At 37.3% G+C, this 20,516-nt stretch overlaps 1 protein-coding gene across 1 annotated transcript; it reads right to left on the bottom strand.

Moving 5' to 3' along the window:
- Positions 1–3,295: 3,295 nt before the first annotated feature.
- Positions 3,296–19,325, bottom strand: LOC121430064 (putative D-cysteine desulfhydrase 1, mitochondrial). The gene is made up of 9 exons (XM_041627338.1): positions 19,087–19,325; positions 17,254–17,367; positions 16,659–16,817; positions 8,294–8,427; positions 7,765–7,864; positions 6,763–6,863; positions 5,873–6,054; positions 5,170–5,310; positions 3,296–3,553 (listed from the first exon to the last, which is right to left on the bottom strand). Exons 1-9 carry the CDS (start codon positions 19,171–19,173, stop codon positions 3,435–3,437), a joined length of 1,137 nt encoding a protein of 378 aa, XP_041483272.1. The 5' UTR covers positions 19,174–19,325; the 3' UTR covers positions 3,296–3,434.
- Between the last annotated feature and the right edge of the window lie 1,191 nt (positions 19,326–20,516).

Genomic DNA, 20,516 nt, shown 5'->3' with positions numbered 1-20,516 from the left:
ACCCATATAAGCCTCTCATGATAATGAACGTTGAGGGCATGTGTATTATGAAGTGCATAGATTGCAACTTTGCCCTAGCTACCAAAATGGTGCAGACAACCCACTTTGTGAATGATGATTGGAATAACAAAACTCATAACACAGTACATATTTTATATGCCTAAATCCCACACAAAGATACTTAGATAAATAGACTTTGCTTCCAAATTTCAGATATTTAAAAAAACAAATCTAAAAACATTTATAAAACATTCACAAATCTAGTGAATATACATAGAAGAGTAAATATGGAGACAGAAAATACTGAGATAATCCATATCTTCCTTCCTCCTTGTTTGGACTATCATTTGATAGATAAACCTGATTCTACCATTTTTATTTCAGTCGTAAAGAAGGGAGTGACTTGGCAACAGTGAGCTGAGCTTATGGTGACACGACATTTGCTCCGGCGACAATAGCTCCAGGCTTTATTTCGTCTAAGATATAGAGTTAGGGTTGCAATAGGGTGTTATGTTAGGTTTAGTATAGGGTATAGTGTTAAATCCTGGTTGAAGTTGGTTATTCCATTAGTGTGTGGAATCCACAGCCGAGCAATTGTCGCCAGAGTAAATGTCATGGAACCAACCGTACAGCTATCATACAAATAATAAACCGAGGAAATTTCAGCTTAAATAATAAAAACACAATAAATCACACACATTTGGTCATGACGAGGTAGACAATTCATGGGAACAACAGCGACTTCTTAATAATTGGAGTTCACAAGTGGAGTACGATGTATGACAAGGCCCACTGAATTCTTTGGTTTCTAACAATTACAACACTTAACTTGGTGCAGGAGTACAGTAAACAGGGTTCCCATAGAAATTTGAAAACAGAATTCCATGACTTTTTCCATGAATGAATTGCTGCTTTCCATGGCTTCCCGTGACGCCTCGGGAGTTATGTAGAATTTGGGATGTCACAATACTGCGAAAAATGGAAATGATGAACACCAATTATGATAGTATGAGTATGAGAGTTGCGAGACACAACAACTGGAAGGCTGCAATAGCCAAAAGATAAATGCAATTCCATGACTTTTCACAAATTTTCCAAATTCCCTGACTTTCCATGACTACAAATTTTTCCAGGATTTTCCATGGCTGTGGGAACCCTGAGTAAATGGCTTAACTGGATTGATACATTTGCCTAATACATAAATAGGTACGCGACAATGGTGCAAGCATTGGCTTAATTAAGGAAATTTCAGCTTAAATAATCAAAGCACAATAAATCACACACATTTGGTCATGACAAGGTTGAAAATGCATCGGAATAACAGTGACTTTTTGATGAGGCCCACTGAATTCTTTGGTTTCTCACAATTACAACAAACTCGGTGCACGAGACCGTAGTACAGTAAATGGCTAAACTGGATTGATACATTTGCTTAATACATACATAAGTACCACAATGGTGCAGGCATTGGCTTAATACATTTCATCAATACAAATATATCTATCGTTTCTCACGATTACAACACCAAATACAGTGCATGGGACAGTAGAACTGCAAACGGCTTAATTCACTAAGGTGGTTTGGAAAACCACTGGCATAAGTTGAGCCCATTGTTTACACATATTTCCTCTACAAATTACACTTAATTTACAATGTATATTAAAAAAATGTCCATTGCTGATGCGCGCTTTTGTCAGTGCGTCAAACCGATGCCTGTTGCTGTGGTTGGGCATGCTATATTATTAATGGTCAACTATCCACAACAGAGGACTCATTTATAATATAGTGTAAAACATGATTGTGCAGCGCCATCTCAAATCCATTCGATTACAATGCCGTGCAAGTTCATAGCCAGTGTTACTATACATGGGCCCGTATTCTGGTAGCAGGTTTAACTTAAACTCAGTTTTAGAGTTGTGGTTTCAGTATGGGAAGCCAAAAGTATCAAAATTTTTATTAAGTTGTATGTTTCATATGTTTACTGTGCTCTTTCCTGATTCATCGATGGTGAAGACAATCATCTATTTATACTTCCTAGACAATTATGAATGATTTGAGAGCCAAATGAGCTGAAGTATGATATCTATACTGTTAGTGATGTATGTAACAATTGGCTATCCATACTAAAACCACAACTTTAAACCTGAGTGTAAGTTAAACCTGCTATCAGCATATGAGCCATGGTGTGCAACTGTGCTATGTTCGCGTTTGCTAGCGCTTACGATCACAAACGCACTATAGTGGCTAGCGCACATTAAAGCGTTAGCTCCTACATCCCACGGCTAAATCAGAACTTGATTTTATTGCACGTACCCATTCCTCTTCTTAAGAAAAAAACATAAACATTGTGTCATCGACATTGTTACTGTTAGACTTTCAAACCTAGAAAATTCCATTGGTGGCTAAGGTAATGGTGGAAACAGAGATTTACTTAAAGGGAAAGGACCTAAAAGACAGATTTCAAGACCAAGAAAGCTGAAAAAAAAAGCATGATCGTAAAATACAGGATTTGGGGGATTCTTTTTTTTTATTAATAAAAGGGGATCGACACAGGTAGCAAGGAGAAAGCTGATAGTGTCATTATAACCAAGCCAGCTCAAGCTCTTTCTCAAATCGGCATGAAGTAATATCGATAATTTCAATTCAATTCAATTTAATCATTAGGTAAAAATCACATAAATAGACATATACATTGAACATGTGAGAATCTAGGAAAGTCAGTGGCTTGAAAAGTAGAGGATCCACAACAGGTAAATAACAAAATAATTACTCTTAACAAGAATGAATTGGAGAAAAATACAGGAGTTGACAGATTTTTCACAAGAACATTTGTCATGAATGAATGGTGAAAAAAATCACACCAAAATAATTGCAAACTCTTTGGTAACTCAGTGCACCCGTACAGAATTTTAAAAATTCAACAATTCAACAAAATTACCAACTTTTTTTAGGGTTAGGGTACCCCAAGTTACTACCATTTATGTCATTGAAGTGTTGAATTGCCCTTTAAACAAGCTCAGTTGAATGTTAGATAATCACGTAATTGTAATAGCATGAGGGCAACTTATATCACCTTCTTTTTTTCTGAATATACTAGTACAAGTACTAGTACTATATTAGTTCCTTCAGCAAGAAATTATCCACACTGTGCGGCACTCGACCCAGGTGGGGTGAATGGGTACCCAGCAGGATTATTCCTAAAATGCTTGAGCACCTAGGCAGCCCAGCTAAAGTCAGGGTAATAGCAGGGCCCACTGGGAGAACAGTTTTCGGAACTGAAGTGGCTACCCTGGGTAAATATACTGCTATCATTATTATCAATATTATTACTATCATTATTACTATTATTATTACTCCTCCCAATAAAAAATAACCATGCATACCCACAAACAAACTCAAAAGTAGGAAGAGCGATATTTATGTTCTCTTGACTCCTATTGGTCAAAGGGCAATTTGTCAGTCATTTCCATCCAATCGTAGACCTTGTTTTCTGCAGAGCTCTTGCCATCGATAGCAGACGACATCACACCACTGAAGAGATCGAACCATCCTCCTGAATACACAAAGGTACCATGATAACAATAAAAACAAGGCGTAACAGGGGTGAGTCTCCTTCAGAATTACATTCTCCGATTCCGAGTGAATTGATGATTAGACGACATCTGCTCAGTCAAATTTTCATCTGGATCCCGTAACAAAAAGGTTAGCAATTAATCGTACCCTTGATTTCATGATTGATTAGTATACGATCATTGCTAAGCTTTGTGTTACGGCTCCAGGTCTCATCCCACGAGGTTTGATCCTCGTTTAAAACAAGTACATCTACTAACCATTTGGTTTAATTGGCATTTAGCCATTGGAAAAATAGCCAATTTAGCTTGCAATTTTGTCAAAATTTCTAGTTGGACTTTAGATATTTTGTCTTAAAAAGGCCATTGCACACCTCATGATTAATCTGTTAATTCCAATTTTGGAATAAAATGTAATGCATTTTGATACAAATATTAAGAAACCACACATCTTACTACTTAAAATTCTTAATAATCGTACAAATACTCATTTTCAAATCTTCGATAATGCTACCATCCTTATTAGAATAAAAGCAAATGGAATATCTAGTCGTAATGACGTCCTAGCAATTGGATGATTATCTATGATTTGAAACCAATTTGGCATTTACTCAAAAAATACAAGTTTTCAACCATCCAAAATTGTTATATTAGTATTCTTACTGTTAATCTGAACCTCAAATAAAGATTCTTTCATTCACTTTTTCAGAAAATAATCAAAATATAATTTGTTCCATGATTGGATTGTGGACCAGTCATAAGGTGTGGGAAGGCCTTGATATCCACTTGGTCAAACACTATTTAGTTTATGCAGGGTGCTACATAAGCACTTGCCCGATTGCCCGGGGCAAGTAAAAGTTATAGTCGGGCAAGTGCTTTGGAGTATAGACCAAAACTACTTGCCTGAATTGGGCAAGCAAAATTCTCACAGTAGAATTACCAAAATTAGGTTCGATATGGTATACCGACCCTAAATTTGGTCATGGGGGGCAAGATAAAATCACTTTGTAAAAAAGAAATGCAAGAACAAGGTACATAAGTTCATGTCAAAAGAGAGAAAAAAAAGGTCAATGTTTTCCAAAACTATAATATTTTCTTTAGAATAAGTAAAACTTTTTTTCAAGGATTTTTTTAGGCAAGTGAAATAGATTTTTGGGCAAGTATATTCCAACTATTTTTAAAAATTTACTTGCCCAACAGGGCAAGTGCATCTAAAAAGTTAAGTGTTCGGTAGACCAAACTTCAATCTGACCTATTAAATTGATAGAATACCAAATGAGTTTTAGCCAAAGTGATACTCTCTGGGTATGAGGCCAACTGATTATATTTTAGATGCATATAGACCAAGTATTTCATTCAAATAGCTTTTACACTATGACCTCTATTGTAGGCTACAACAGAGTTTGTAAGAACATGTGTGTGCATATCTTAGTCCCAATTCATCCAAATTGCAATACTTAATTACCTTTACATGTTAAACTAGCAAAGCTTATCAAAATTACAGTCAAGGGGGTTAACCTATTGCCTACTGTAACTGGGTGGTCCTCGGACAAGGCTACAGGAATTACAGAATTCAGAACTCAAAGGGTTAAGCGCTTACCTGTATGTATAAATAGGATCTTCTTCCCCTTGAATCTACCAGGGTTTTCCTTCATCAGTTTCATGGTGTGGTATGTAGCCTTCCCCGTATAGCATGGGTCTACCAGAAGACCTGTTGTCATGGCAACGTCTTGAATACATTCTAAAGATACCAAGAGAAAGCAGTAGTTTGTTGTCATATGTGGTCAGGTGTGGTCAGGTCTTGTATCTGTGCTAGTTTTTTTTGTTTGATTCTGGAAATATATTTGTTATTAAAATGTCAAAGTTAGACAAATTTATACTACGATTGAAGTAATTTGTATCTTTTTACAGGCTACCACAGAAGAAAATAGCACTTAGTAGGTGCATGTTACCCTGTTTAGATAGCTGCATTTATATCTGTAAATAAACTTTTGTTGTATACACAGATACAGTGTTCAAAAAGTTATGGATTAATTGTTGTATTATGTAATTATGCAATAATGTGTTAATGAATGTAAAAAACAGAATCTTTACAATAAAAAGATAATGTGCATCCCTACATACCATCTCATCTTGGAGCCCTGCTGACTTCTCTATATTAAAAGATATTGAATGAATTACTTGTACAATTGCTCAAGTTTAAAACTCAAATCAAATCAAACATTCAGTACACCAAGAAACATGGCAACTTGATAAACGAGGAGAGACAACTTAGATGCCCAGTGAGCTATAATAATGATTACCTAATTCCTCTGGCGTTGAGAGACCGTAGCCAATGCCCTTTACTCCCTCGACGATGTCCATAATGTCCGCAGCCTTGACCCCCGATGACCCATCACTTCCCTGCAAACCTAGGTCTCTCAAGATCGCATCCGCTTCCTCGTGGAAGTAAGCGGCATCGGCGATGACCGCCATACCATGAACTCTGAAAGATAAATGATTTTTAAAGAGAATGGCCCAAGCCCAGGTTTACCGCTATCCAATCAGAGCTCAAAATATCTTAGCTTCCGCCTCTCTTCATGTTTCATGTCTGATTTCACTTTTTTTTTTATTCATTCTTGCGTTTGATCTTGATAGGTCAAAGATGATGAAAAGACTGAGCAGGGGCAGATCTAGGATTTTTTCAAAAGGGGGGAGGGCAAATTTAACAAGCCTCTCCCCCAAAAAAAAAAGAATAAAAGGTTTCAACCCCCAAAAAAGGGGATTTCGTCCACGAAAACATCTGACAAGCAGGCAAAAAGAAGGTCTTCACTTTCGAAAGGGGGGAGGGGTACGTACACTCTTGTTATAATGGCATTTTTTACATCACAAATTTTAATTGTGCCTTTCAAACGGGGAAGGGCACGGGCCGGTTGTGCCCCCCCCCCTGGATCCGCCAATGAGACTGAGGATGATTTTCTTTTCAAAAGCAACCATTTAAAAAAATGTATCACTTTGCTAGTCTGCATTGCAAATCCTTCTCTCGAGTCAAGTGGTCTGAGCACGCGCAGCCTACATGTACAATGACTCTAGTATGATGAAGGCAATGAAATTGAAAAAACAAGTTTTATATGTGTTGGTCTTCTGAGACGACCCACTAGAGGATCAAAGTTTCAAACAGAGTCTGTGCCCGTAGATTATCAATCAAACTTACTTGACTTTGTTTCCCGTCAGGTGGTTTCCTATAGCAAGGCCAGTAACAGTTCCAGTGCTCCCTGATGCTACAACAATATCAGTGAACTTCTCATGTAATCCCTGTACAGTAAAAAATATTTATGTTCTAGTAATATGAATAATAATGAAAAATGAAAAAAAAATGAAAATCCATAATATATTGTTCGAAATTGACATGAAATGAAATACTCCAAAAATTTGCTTTGCCCAACTGATCGTGGGCCCGGCAGCCACTGTGCAGCGCCAGATCGACGAGGCTCTATCCCTTTAATCATTGAACGCCAAACAGGATAGCAGCAACTCCCATCTTTTAACGTCTTTTGGTCTGACGCGGCCGGGGTTTGTTTGAACCCCCGACCTCCCGGTTGTGAGACAGACACTCTACCAACTGAGCCAACACACCGGTTAATACTAATACTAATAGTTACATTTATACATTTATATAGTTCATACTTCTTGTTTCTAAGCACTTTATATTGTAATTATTATCCGGTTATTGGATCATGGTACTAGATTACTTATGTAGCACACAATAAACAAAATGTTTCTCTATGTGTTTTAAAAAACTGGAAAATAAAGCAAAAGTTGATATAGGGGCCATGGGACAGTTTTGAAAGTTGATGGGGGCCTGAGCAAAAAAATGGGAGACTGACCCTGCCCCCCCCCAACACTACACAATCAGATGATCATTTTTATGTTTTGGTTAACGTTTATTCTAAAGAGTGAGGGGCTGGAGCCCCTTCCCCCGGTTCCACGGCTCCTGCTATCTATGTAGGCCTACTAGATCTATATGAACATTATAGCACTACTTAGATATAAACGAATTATTTGACCATGCAGGGGAACAAATCAAGAAATTTTTCTCGGTTGCCTGAGGACCAAATAGTCCTTCTTGATGATAATCAATAAAATGAGTTCATAAGGGAAAATATCTACATAAATTTGAGGACAGTAGAAATTGATTATTTGAGGCCCTATTTACCTGCTTCATGAGTTCATTAAAACAGTCGATATAACCCCAAACACCGATGGAGCTTGAACCACCAAGAGGTATAGAGTAACACTTCTTCCCGGTTGTCTCCCTTGTAAGTCAAATGATGAAGGAAAACATTTTAATGAATAAATCCTCAAGAAATCAATTCTCTTTAAACATAAAAATATTGAAAAAAAATTGTTAAAGCATATTGCTTCAGAAAAATCAATCCATGATTCAAAATTGAAAGAAAAGGGTATTTGAAAACTGTTGAAATAAAGAAGTCTGATAACAAAAAACTCTAAACTTTCAAATATATCAAATCCAGCAAATCTCCCAATGCATGGAGATATCATGTCAGATTTCTGCTGTAATATCCTACATTTTTTAAACAGATCTCATGAATAATAAAGTAAAAAATGGTGAGAATGTAAGCTAGCACCCCCAAGTGTTGAAAATCTTGTTACTCTCCAAAATTCAATAATGCTGTGGAATAGTGATTTTCTGGCTTTAAAATTAATTACAAGTGATTACTTACATTATATGTTTTCGGAGCTGTTGCATTCTGGGATAGATCTCATTCTGAAATGAGCACTCTGATGGGACAAGATAAAAGTTAGCTCCAACCATCCTATCTAACAGAGTGTTCCCTGTAAACTGACCTTTGAGATCCTAAAGACAGAGAGAGAGAGCTGACTTTAAGTGATTCACACAGAATCTATTAGTATTTTTTCTCTAGCAGCTAAAAATTCCCTTCTTTGGGACTCATGCTCATCACCCTAAATCTCTTAACACTTATTTTACAGCCTATTATCATATACATTATACATGTCTGCGATTTCAAGCCAATTCACAGAAAATCTAACGCATAGCTGGCTCCATCTTACAAAGAGTTATGATTGATCCAATCTATTGCAAATATAGACGGCCAGCGACGTCTACATCTATTTTGCATGTTTGTTCAAAATATTTTCTAACTATGATGCATATTCATGCATTCATTGTTTTCTTATAAATTTACTGTGCTTCTTCTTTACATACAAAGGACATTGTGCATTTTTTTCGTAGAAAAACATTATGACACTGATGGATTTCCATAGAGTTACGATTGATCGGATCAATCATAACTCTCTGTAAGACAGGGCTCTTTGTTGTCTCCAGGGCTGGTCTTTAAACATTCTGCAGGCACAGACCCTAGGTTTTCGCAAGTTGCATAGTGCATTAAGCAGAGACTGAAGTAGTGAAACTAGATTCACTATGAACTGTACCTGGCTCTTATTTGACACAGACAGAGTCTGGCATCTAGTCTTTACTCTAGACATGTTATTGGTTGAAGTGTCAAATATGAGTCTGTGCTTGTAGACTAGTCTTTTAACTTTGTTATATATAAGAATAATTTTAGAAGAATTGTAAAAGCAATTACATTCATCTATTAGTTATTTCCCTTTAAGGTTAGCCAAGAATTGTAAAGAACATTCAAGAATGTCTTTTTATTATGCAGGCCTTGCCTATTTAAAAGGCCAAGGAGTTGTATTGTTATTTCTGAATAGAGATTAGGAACAATAGGCTTAGCTATGTTATTGACACTCTTGATTTCAATGAGGTCATTCGGTAGTGTTCTGGATTTTGACTGCTCCTGAAGGGAGAAAGTTTTTTAAAGAAAATGCTAGAACCTTCCTTAATAGAGAATTCTAGAAGAATAGCTGCAAACTCTATAAAGCTGGCGGATTCTTCAAGATTATCATCACATCATCACATCATATTAGATCACACCATCACATCATATGAGAGCAGGAGATCACATCACATCATATGAGATCACTTCACCAGATCAGATCAGAGTAGTTTATGCATCAATGAACTGTTTGCAGTTATTTTGAGAAATTATCAGTTCTCATCAACATCATCAACCTGTTCAATGAACACGCTTCAACCCATGGATTGCTGAAATTGACTGTTAATCATCATCAACATCGTCTTCACGGACATTTCAACTCGTTGCAGTGACTCTTATTATTCATCGGACTTCAACATCAGTTTCATCATCGCCATCATTGTGAATTTTCGCCAGTCAACTGGGATTTTATCATTTGGATTATTACTTGGATATAGTATCATTACTTCGGGATTTTACATCGGACACTTCAAGAGATTTATGTAAGATCATTATTTGTTTTATTTATGTATAATTATTTCCTGTAATAAAAAAAGAGAAAATTAAAAATCAAATTTACTTGTTATTTGTTGCAGTATCGTAACAAATAATTTTGGGGGCTTGTCCGGGAAACAAAAACCAAATTTGTATAAGCCAATTTGAAACTAAAACCAGTTTTTCAGGAAACGAAAGCCAATTTGAGACGAAAGTCAATTTGAAACAAAAGCCAATTTGAATTGGAAACATTTTGGAAAGTTCTAGAATATACTGTACTGTGTTATTACTTGCTTGTATTTGTGTATATTCACTATGGCTACATTTGATGTTGAAGAATTTCTTGCAATGACAGAATTGTCATATGATCATTTGAAGTCACTGAAGAAAGATGATTTGATAACAGTTTGTGATCATTTGGGTGTATCTCTAGCCCCAGGTTTAAAGAAGGCAGAGATAATTGACTTGTTAGCTAGTCACATGAAGCTTACAGAGGAGCCTGAAACTTCTATCAATATGTCAGAGGATGCTCAGATCCAACTGGCAAACATTGAATTGGAAAAGGAGAAAATCAACCTTGAAAAGGAGAAAATAAACATTGAAAAGGAAAGAATCAGAGAAAACATTGAAATGGAGAAAATGAGATTGGAGTACCAGTTAAAGTTGAAAGAAATGGAGTTAGCTCATGCAAATACTAATACTAACTCTGTTAAAGATAAATTTCCCCAAGGCTTTGATGTGGCGAAAAATATTCGCCTTGTGCCAAAATTTGATGAAGAGGGAGTTGATACATATTTTGTGTCATTTGAAAAAGTGGCCAAGAGACTAAATTGGCCCGAGGAATACTGGACTCTTCTCCTCCAAAGCGTTTTTGTTGGAAAGGCTGCAAAAGTCTATTCTTCGCTCTCTGAAACGCAATCATGTGACTATGCTACAGTAAAAGAAACAATTCTCAATGCATATGAGTTGGTACCAGAAGCGTACAGACATAAATTTAGGAACATGCAAAGACAAACAGGCCAGACGTATGTTGAATTTGCTAGGGAACAAGAAATGATGTTCGATAAGTGGTACAGATCACTGAAAGTTGACAAAGATTTTGTTCACCTTAGGGAAGTTGTCCTCCTAGAAGAATTCAAAAAGAGTCTTCCTTTTGGCATTAAATCTCACTTAGATGACCATAGAGTTACTGAAGTCAGTAAAGCAGCCATAGTAGCTGATGAATTTGAGGTCACACATAAAGGTAGTGGAGATAGGCCTCCTTTCAAGAATTATTGGAAAAAGAAAGGTAAAGGGTCATTTGAATCCCACAATAAACCTAGTGAGGGAAAATATGCAAGCAAGGACAAAGACGCTAATAAGAATCAGGCTAGTGGGGGCACAGAATCAACCAAACGGTCTGAGAGTCGTAGTTCCAAAATTTGTACTCATTGTCATAAATCGGGACATTTGAAAGAATCATGTTGGAAATTGGTTGGAATGCCAACCAAAACTAAGAAAGACATGGGTTTTGTCAAGCAAACAAGTGTTCCCTCGATGGAGTTTGTTCCATCAGAGCCCAATCAAGATGTTGAGAGTGTTTCTCTGGTATTTGCTGATAAAGTCAAACAGGTTGATGAAACTTTTAGAAGTTTTTTGCATGTTGGTGAAGTATCCCCTTGTTCGACTGGTGCTGCTGGTAGGTCAGTGGTGATCCTTAGGGATACAGGGGCTGCACAGTCCCTGATGGTGCCAGGGGATTCGGCTCTTCCTCCGGAGAGTTCAGAGAATGCCAACGTCTTAGTTCGAGGTATTGGCCCAAATTTCATGTCGGTTCCTTTGCATAAGGTCGACTTAAAGTGTGACCTAGTTAGTGGTCCTGTGACTGTTGGTGTCGTTCCAGAATTACCCATGAAAGGTGTTGATTTCTTGTTAGGTAACGACTTGGCTGGAGATAAAGTTGTTGCATCTCCAGTGGTTTCGGAAAAGCCCGTTGAGGTAGCTGAAACTGAATTGTTGCAGGAAGATTTTCCAGGGATTTTCCCGGATTGTGTTGTTACTAGGTCTCAGACTCGTAGAGCTGAAAAGGATGATGCGGAATCTGCTGATGTAGAGGAGAGTACTGATGTCTGGTTAGCTGAAACCTTTTTCAAGGATTTGAATGGGGATAGTGTTGAAGGCTCTGTTGCTAACAATGATAGTTTGTTTAGTAAATCCTCCCTAGTACAGGCACAACAGGCAGACCCAGAATTAAAAAGCTTGTCACAGAAAGCATGTTCTGAGGCTGAGGCTGATAAGGTTCCTGAGTGCTTTTATGTCAAAGATGACATTTTGATGAGGAAATGGAGACCTCCCCGGAGACCAGCTGATGAAGATTGGTGTATAATTCACCAGGTTGTAGTTCCTCCTTGTTACCGCACAGATATTCTGAAAATGGCTCATGAGTTACCTATGGCAGGTCATGTCGGTATTCGGAAGACAGAAGATAGAATTATGAGGCATTTCTATTGGCCTAAGATGCACAAAGATGTTGTGCATTTCTGTAAGACATGTCACACATGTCAGATTATTGGTAAGGCAAAGCCTTCTATCAAGCCTGCTCCATTGATACCCATTCCTGCATTTGATGAACCTTTTACTAGGGTTCTTGTTGATTGTGTCGGACCCTTACCCAGAACGAGGTCGGGTCACAGATTTCTCCTGACGATTATGGACTTGTCTACACGGTTTCCAGAGGCGATACCTTTGAGAAGTATCACTGCAAAGACAGTGGTGCAGGCGTTAGTGCAGTTTTTCACTAGGTACGGTCTGCCGAAGGAAATTCAATCTGATCAAGGGTCAAATTTCATGTCAGGAATATTTCAGCAAGTTATGAAGGAGTTGGGAATAAAGCAGATCAAGTCCTCTGCATATCACCCACAGTCCCAAGGAGCGTTAGAACGCTATCATCAGACTTTGAAGACCATGATTAGGGCTTATTGTGAAGACTATCCCGATGACTGGGATAAAGGGATCTCATTCCTACTGTTTGCAACTAGGGATTCCCCAAATGAGTCCACAGGTTTCAGTCCATTTGAATTGGTCTATGGTCATGAGGTTAGGGGTCCTCTAAAGCTTATCAAAGAGAGGTTTATGGTTCAGGATGATGATGTAAACCTTCTAGACTATGTGTCAAAGTTTAGAGAAAGGCTCTCAAAAGCTTGTGATGTGGCTAAGGAACACTTGAAAGAGTCGCAGGGAAAAATGAAAGCTCACGCTGACAAAAATGCAAAAGAGCGAAGTTTCAAGCCTGGAGACAAAGTATTAGTGTTGTTGCCTTTGCAAGGTGAGCCCTTGAAAGCTAGGTTTAGTGGTCCCTACATAGTCAAAAAGAAATTGAATGATGTCAACTATGTGATCAGTACCCCTGATCGAAGAAAGTCTCAAAGAGTTTGTCATGTAAACATGTTGAAAGAATACTTTGAGCGAGAGGCTAGTCAGCCAATAGGTACAACACAGGTCAAAGAAGAAGAAAAAAATGTAAATGTACATGAAGAAGAATGTTATGGAAAGACAGATAATGAATTGTCTTATACAGATGTATCCAAGAACGAACCATGTGGTATAAAGTTATCTAACTCAGAGATGTTAGGAAACATGGATGAGGCATTAAAACACCTGCCTGAAGATCAAAGAAATGGTATATCTGGCTTGTTAAGAGAATATGAAAATGTGTGTAAAGACAAACCAGGTCGTACACCTTTAACTGTACATGATGTAGACGTAGGTGATGTAAGACCTATCAAACAGAATCCTTATAGGCTCAATCCAAGCAAGTTGGAAATGGTGAATAAGGAAATACAGGTTATGTTAGATAATGACATAATCGAACCGAGTCAGAGTAGTTGGAGTTCTCCCATTGTAATGGTTCCAAAGCCAGACGGCTCTCAGAGATTTTGCATTGATTACCGAAAGGTGAATGCAGTAACTAAGACTGACTCGTATCCAATTCCTAGGTTAGAAGATTGTATTGATAGAGTTGGAAATTCTGCCTATATCACAAAGATAAACTTGCTTAAAGGATATTGGCAAGTGCCACTGACTGACCGAGCCAAAGAGATATCAGCCTTTGTTACACCTGAAGGCTTGTTTCAATGCAAAGTCATGCCTTTTGGAATGAAAAATGCACCAGCAACCTTCCAAAGGTTGACAAATCAAGTGATTGCCGGACTTGACAATTGTGTCGTATACATTGACGACATCCTAATATACAGTGATACTTGGAATGATCATCTGAATCATTTGCGAGCACTGTTTGACAGGCTGGACAAAGCCAATCTAGTAGTGAATCTGATGAAGAGTGAATTTGCCAAGGCAAAAGTCACATATCTTGGTCATGTGGTTGGTCAAGGGCAAGTGCTACCAAGAGAAGCCAAGATACAAGCTATCTTAGACTTCCCAATTCCCACAACTAAGAAAGAATTGCTCAGATTCTTAGGTATGAGTGGCTTCTACAGGAAATTTGTTCCAAATTTCAGTACAGTGGTTAGTCCTCTGACAAACCTGCTGAAGGCAAAAGTGAAGTATGTTTGGTCTGACGAATGTCAAAGATCATTTGAGAAATTAAAGGCCATTTTGGTGAATGAGCCTGTTTTGGCAGCTCCAAACTTCACAAAGCCATTCAAAGTAGCTATTGATGCATGTGATGTTGGAGTAGGAGCAGTATTGCTCCAAGAAGATGAAGAAGGCATCGAAAAACCAGTGTGCTACTTCTCTAAGAAACTCAATCGGTTTCAAAAGAAGTACTCAACTATTGAAAAAGAGGCCCTGAGTCTCGTACTAGCCCTTCAGCAGTTTGAGGTGTATCTAACCAATGGAGAGATTACAGTCTATACAGATCACAATCCTCTTGTGTTTTTGGAGAAATTCAAAACAAAGAATCAAAGACTGTATAGATGGAGCCTAATGCTCCAACCATTCCCTTTGAAAATTGTACACATAAAGGGAAAGAATAATGTAATTGCTGATGCTCTATCAAGAGTATAAAAAGTGAAATTATTCATGATTTTGACCAAGTGTGTCATTTGAAGAAAACATCTTTGATCATTTATTTTAACATGTTCGTTAAGTACTATATCTTTGTACACGATAAATGTAAATGATTTATCAAGATGACTTTGAACAGTTAAAAGAAAAAAGTAATCTTAAAGAAACCTTTACTACGGTAAAGCTTTCTTTTCCCCGGTGGGGGAGGTGTTATATATAAGAATAATTTTAGAAGAATTGTAAAAGCAATTACATTCATCTATTAGTTATTTCCCTTTAAGGTTAGCCAAGAATTGTAAAGAACATTCAAGAATGTCTTTTTATTATGCAGGCCTTGCCTATTTAAAAGGCCAAGGAGTTGTATTGTTATTTCTGAATAGAGATTAGGAACAATAGGCTTAGCTATGTTATTGACACTCTTGATTTCAATGAGGTCATTCAAGAGTGTTCTGGATTTTGACTGCTCCTGAAAGGAGAAAGTTTTTTAAAGAAAATGCTAGAACCTTCCTTAATAGAGAATTCTAGAAGAATAGCTGCAAACTATATAAAGCTGGCGGATTCTTCAAGATTATCATCACATCATCACATCATATTAGATCACACCATCACATCATATGAGAGCAGGAGATCACATCACATCATATGAGATCACTTCACCAGATCAGATCAGAGTAGTTTATGCATCAATGAACTGTTTGCAGTTATTTTGAGAAATTATCAGTTCTCATCAACATCATCAACCTGTTCAATGAACACGCTTCAACCCATGGATTGCTGAAATTGACTGTTAATCATCATCAACATCGTCTTCACGGACATTTCAACTCGTTGCAGTGACTCTTATTATTCATCGGACTTCAACATCAGTTTCATCATCGCCATCATTGTGAATTTTCGCCAGTCAACTTTATCATTTGGATTATTACTTGGATATAGTATCATTACTTCGGGATTTTACATCGGACACTTCAAGAGATTTATGTAAGATCATTATTTGTTTTATTTATGTATAATTATTTCCTGTAATAAAAAAAGAGAAAATTAAAAATCAAATTTACTTGTTATTTGTTGCAGTATCGTAACAACTTGGCACCTCTGTATTAAAAGTCAGACAGGAATCACCCTAGATTTTTAAGCTATTGATTTCTTAATTAATGCTATAATGATGATTACCTATCGCTGATTGTAGAAAAAGTTTATGATCAAAATGCTGTTCCATACTGCTTCATTAAGAACTTTGTGAGTCGGTTTGTCACGTTTTTCAAACATTTTTTTGCTTACAATGGCAATCCTCCCCCTCCTTCTTCTTCTTCTTCTTCCTCTTCCCCTTCTTCTTCTTCTTCTTCTTCTTCCTCCTCTTCTTCAGGGTTTTGCTACTGATTTTAAGCTAAATGATATATGCCCGAGATATATGCCTGATTTAATGTCAATATATATTTGCTATACTTATATTATGTTATATTGTTATGTAAAAGAAGAATAAATCAAATCAAATCAATGTTACATTGGCCTACCTGTTTTTCATGGACAAGCATGGAATTGGTTATTGATGAAAAGCCTTACTTCCATTTCCCCCTTTCCTGCTCTCACACAATCGCAGCTCATAATGAACATTTACAATGAATTTTAGACTCAGCATAAAGAGACCTGCTTCTTCCTGTAAAACCCAAGAACCCTCCCTTAAAGATGAAACTAAATTCGTGCTTGCCATTACTTGGGACAATTGTGACGTACATGTAGATAGACATACCCGTGTCCCGGACCATAGAAACAGATGACAGTCTAATCCAAGCTGACGAGACGAGATGGCCGTCGCTCTGCAGTGATTGGACCGGACCCCTCCACATGTCAGGATGACCTCACACCCTTGATCGACAGCATCGGCCAATAGGAACTCAAGCTTACGGATCTATCAAGACATATGCAAACCATTGGTAAAATTAGATCTAGTGAATTCAATATAATGCCATGTTTTTCTTTTAAAATAATCAAACAAATTGAATAATCAATGCAATGATGAGTTTTTAATTTATCAAGGGTGGGGGAGAAGTATCTAGCAGGAAGCTCCTTTACACTTTCTAGAAAAGCAAAATAATCCCATAATTATTCCAACATACATCATTCCGTGGTACACATTGAGAGTAGTGAAGAAGAGAAAAGATAAAGGAGCCAAGTTTTTCAAGGAATTCAATCGAGAAATACAGTTTGAAATTTTCAGGTTTAGATCTTATGGTGAATGTACATCAACAATAATCATACTGGGTTTTTGTTTCGAATGATTTATGTACACATCAGTACATATTTATAATATTAATGATTTAAAACACTAAAACGAACGACCTTACTTTATTGCCGGAGAGAACACTTCCTGTCATGTCATCCCTCTTGACGAAGACTTCAAAGTCATCGGGTGTCCTTGGGAGACGCCATTTGTGGATAGGGGTGTTCAGGTTAGCCAACTGGAAAGAAAAATGCATTACAGTATATATACACAGTAAATTAAAAACAAACCGTAGGAGAACATTGTGAGAATGTCAAGGAATTAGGCCTACAGATAAAATTCTGCACTCTGAATATTGGAAAATCTCATTAAAAAAAAGATGAGACCTGATGGTGATACCAGCCCTGCAAACCCAGGATTTCACTTAAAAGGGTGTTTTGCCTCCCAGAAGTTTGTATGACAAGCAAAATAAAAAGGATTAATGCTCCTGTTTGAAGGTATTTTGTTGTTTTCTTATTACTGTATGGGGGATTTCAATTTTATGGGGTGCATATATGCACCTTCCACCCCCCCCCCCCCCATGGTATCCAACCCACAAGACAAGATTTTTGTAAATCTAACAGGAAAGACAGAACATTAAAACACCCCCTTTTTCAGACTTCAGTTGATTTGTTTCACTCGATTAAAATGCAACATTTGATTACGTCATAATTCTAGTACTACCTCACTGTGATTTTCAGTTTAAGGACATCAAGATTGACTTTGATCAGAACGATTAAAAAAAATTTAGTTTGTTTCTTGAAAGAATTCACCTTTTCCTATTCACCATAAAAAATGTACCAAACAAGCCTGTAAGACTTTTATGACAAGACTTTTTACTGTATACAAAATTGCTACGTCTTCATCACCATTTCTGCACTTCATGATGCTCCTTCTATAGTTGCTCACTTTATTCATCATCCCATTACAGCTTCTGTATGAGCTGCCAAAGGAATTACTACATCAAGTATCAAGTAAGATAGTTTTAGACCCATATCATATTATCTCTTTTGGATTGCATTGCGATTTGTTCTTCTTCCTGAAAACCAACTAAGTATACCCTTTACTTTGAATTACATAAAAACATGATAAGCTCTTGCTTTGAAATTTCTTAATAACCATGAATAGGATGTGCCTAATAGTTTGACAAATTTGGGGCTAATTTGATGTCATCGCTTCAGTTCAAGTTCTAGGAAAGTTTTGTATGAGTTTAATCCTCTCTTGTGCTTCAATAAATTTGTCAATCTTCTTCAATCTTTTCATTTATGCCAGGAAATGTTATTTTTTTTTTTTGTAAAGAGGGTTGGACCAACAGATCAGTAGTAGGGAGGCATTTTAATTTTTCACTTCTCCTCTGACAAACTGATATTTAAATGACTGAATTAAAGAAGACTAGTCAAGAGTGATTTTTGTCATGTCAGTGATATAAATTCCACAAAATGCCATAAATTTGAAAGTGATTTCATTTAGGGGGTCTGGGATGGATATCCACATCATTTCATAACCCATGGACTGGACAGTCTTCATCATGATCCATTTTCTTAAAGAAGAAATTTTGAAGTTTTATACTGAAAATATATTTAGATGTCAGAGCTGCTCACATATATTATAAATTTGTAATTTAACTTATAACTTACAAACTCTATTTCTCTTATTTTATGGATTTGCAGCAAACCTTCACCATTATTCCCCCCCCCCTTTTTTTAAGACTAAACAACTTTTTGTCACTGTCAGGTGCAGGCTGAGGCTGAACCTCCCCTTTCTTCAACTCACTCAGGATGTCACTGCCATTACAGCCACGTGCCATTCTCTTACACACATATCCAATAAGGTTCTCACAATTGTGTGAGTCAATCGTTCAAATTACCCAGTAGCTAAATCCCGGTTAAGTTGTAAGAGTTTGGATACAATTACAAACCTGAAATTTATACTTTGGAATCAGGGCCAAATTTGCAGCCCAGCTTGGAGGTTCGTACGGCAAGAAAGGATAATCTGATTTCTGCATGATGACAATGTCTCTCACTTCTTCCCAGTATTTCTACTCACGAAATCAAGTAATTTTGCTACGAGGACAGTTGCAGAGCTGAGCAGAGCTCGTTGACTTGACTATCTCTTCAAAATTCCCGGCCGCGCCGACCCGCGCTGCGCAGCAGCCCGGCCCGGCCCCGCGATCGAGTGTCGGCTCTTCGCTCCATGCTGGTCGTGCTGCTGGTGTGGGCGTGTTGTAGGCGTGGTACAAACGGAATCCGCTTATTGGTCAGATAGGTTTATAAAGGTGGAATCTTGCGATAATCTTGCGATTAATTAATCACAAAACTGGCTCTAAAACAAACTTTCCACCCCATTCAAGGATTTAATTTTCCTTTTCTAATTATATGCCTGTGCTGAAATTTTCATTATCCTACATTGGCCAAGACCCCAAGACTGAACAACATTCCTTTTTTAAATTCAACCATTTTCATTTTTCATTCCATTGTTTTATTTCCAAACTCAAACTCAAATTCAAAGATAAAAACAAACATAATAGTCACCAAATCACAATTAAATGTAACAAAAGATAGGCCTACAATTATCAAAGAAAGGAAAAAGAGAAAAGAAGAGCTAAAAAAAATCAAGGCTCAAAATGATATAGACAAGAACTTTTTTTTTTGCTTGTCAAAATTATCCTGTACAAAATCCCCCCCCCCTTCCCTTTAGAAAATCCTGGATCCGCCCCTGGATAATTATGACACAAAGACAGGGTAAATGAAGAAAAGAGAATAGAATGAAGGGGGTATAATAAAATTGTTGCAAAACAAATTGAGGTGTTTTCCAGATATAGGGCCTAGGCCAATGCATTAAATTTCTCTTAATGTCATCTCATATTATTTTAACAAGCACGGATCCAGGGGGGGGGGGTCGGATGACATGCGGTGCACCCCAAATTGATAATCTTTTTTTGAAGACCAAACACGTCCTTCATTTTTGAGTGATGACCCATTTGGGGAAAAAATGAATTGAATCATCAGGAATCACAATATTTCCCTCTTTAAGATTTCATCATAATTAGAATGAAACTCATTTTCAAGTCAGAGAGGGAGCAAATCCTAACGACATCAGTTGCGTACAGATGGGGGCCCTTGATGGGAGCATGGACCCCAAAAACTTTTTCAAGACTAAATTAAATGAGGGAAAGTGTGACTGTGAAATATGTTTTTTTCTGAATAACTATTAAGAAATTTGGGTCCGTTTCACAAAGAGTTACGTATACAATTTGTCTGTTGCAACTTTGTCACTATGGCAACTAGCATGGTAACCTTGATTTTGATTCCGGGCTGCTGAGCCCTGTTGTCATGGTAGTTGCCATTA

This window comes from Lytechinus variegatus, chromosome 16, assembly GCF_018143015.1.
Source record: "Lytechinus variegatus isolate NC3 chromosome 16, Lvar_3.0, whole genome shotgun sequence".
NCBI classification, from domain to species: domain Eukaryota; kingdom Metazoa; phylum Echinodermata; class Echinoidea; order Temnopleuroida; family Toxopneustidae; genus Lytechinus; species Lytechinus variegatus.
This window is presented reverse-complemented; position numbering and strand designations above follow the sequence as displayed.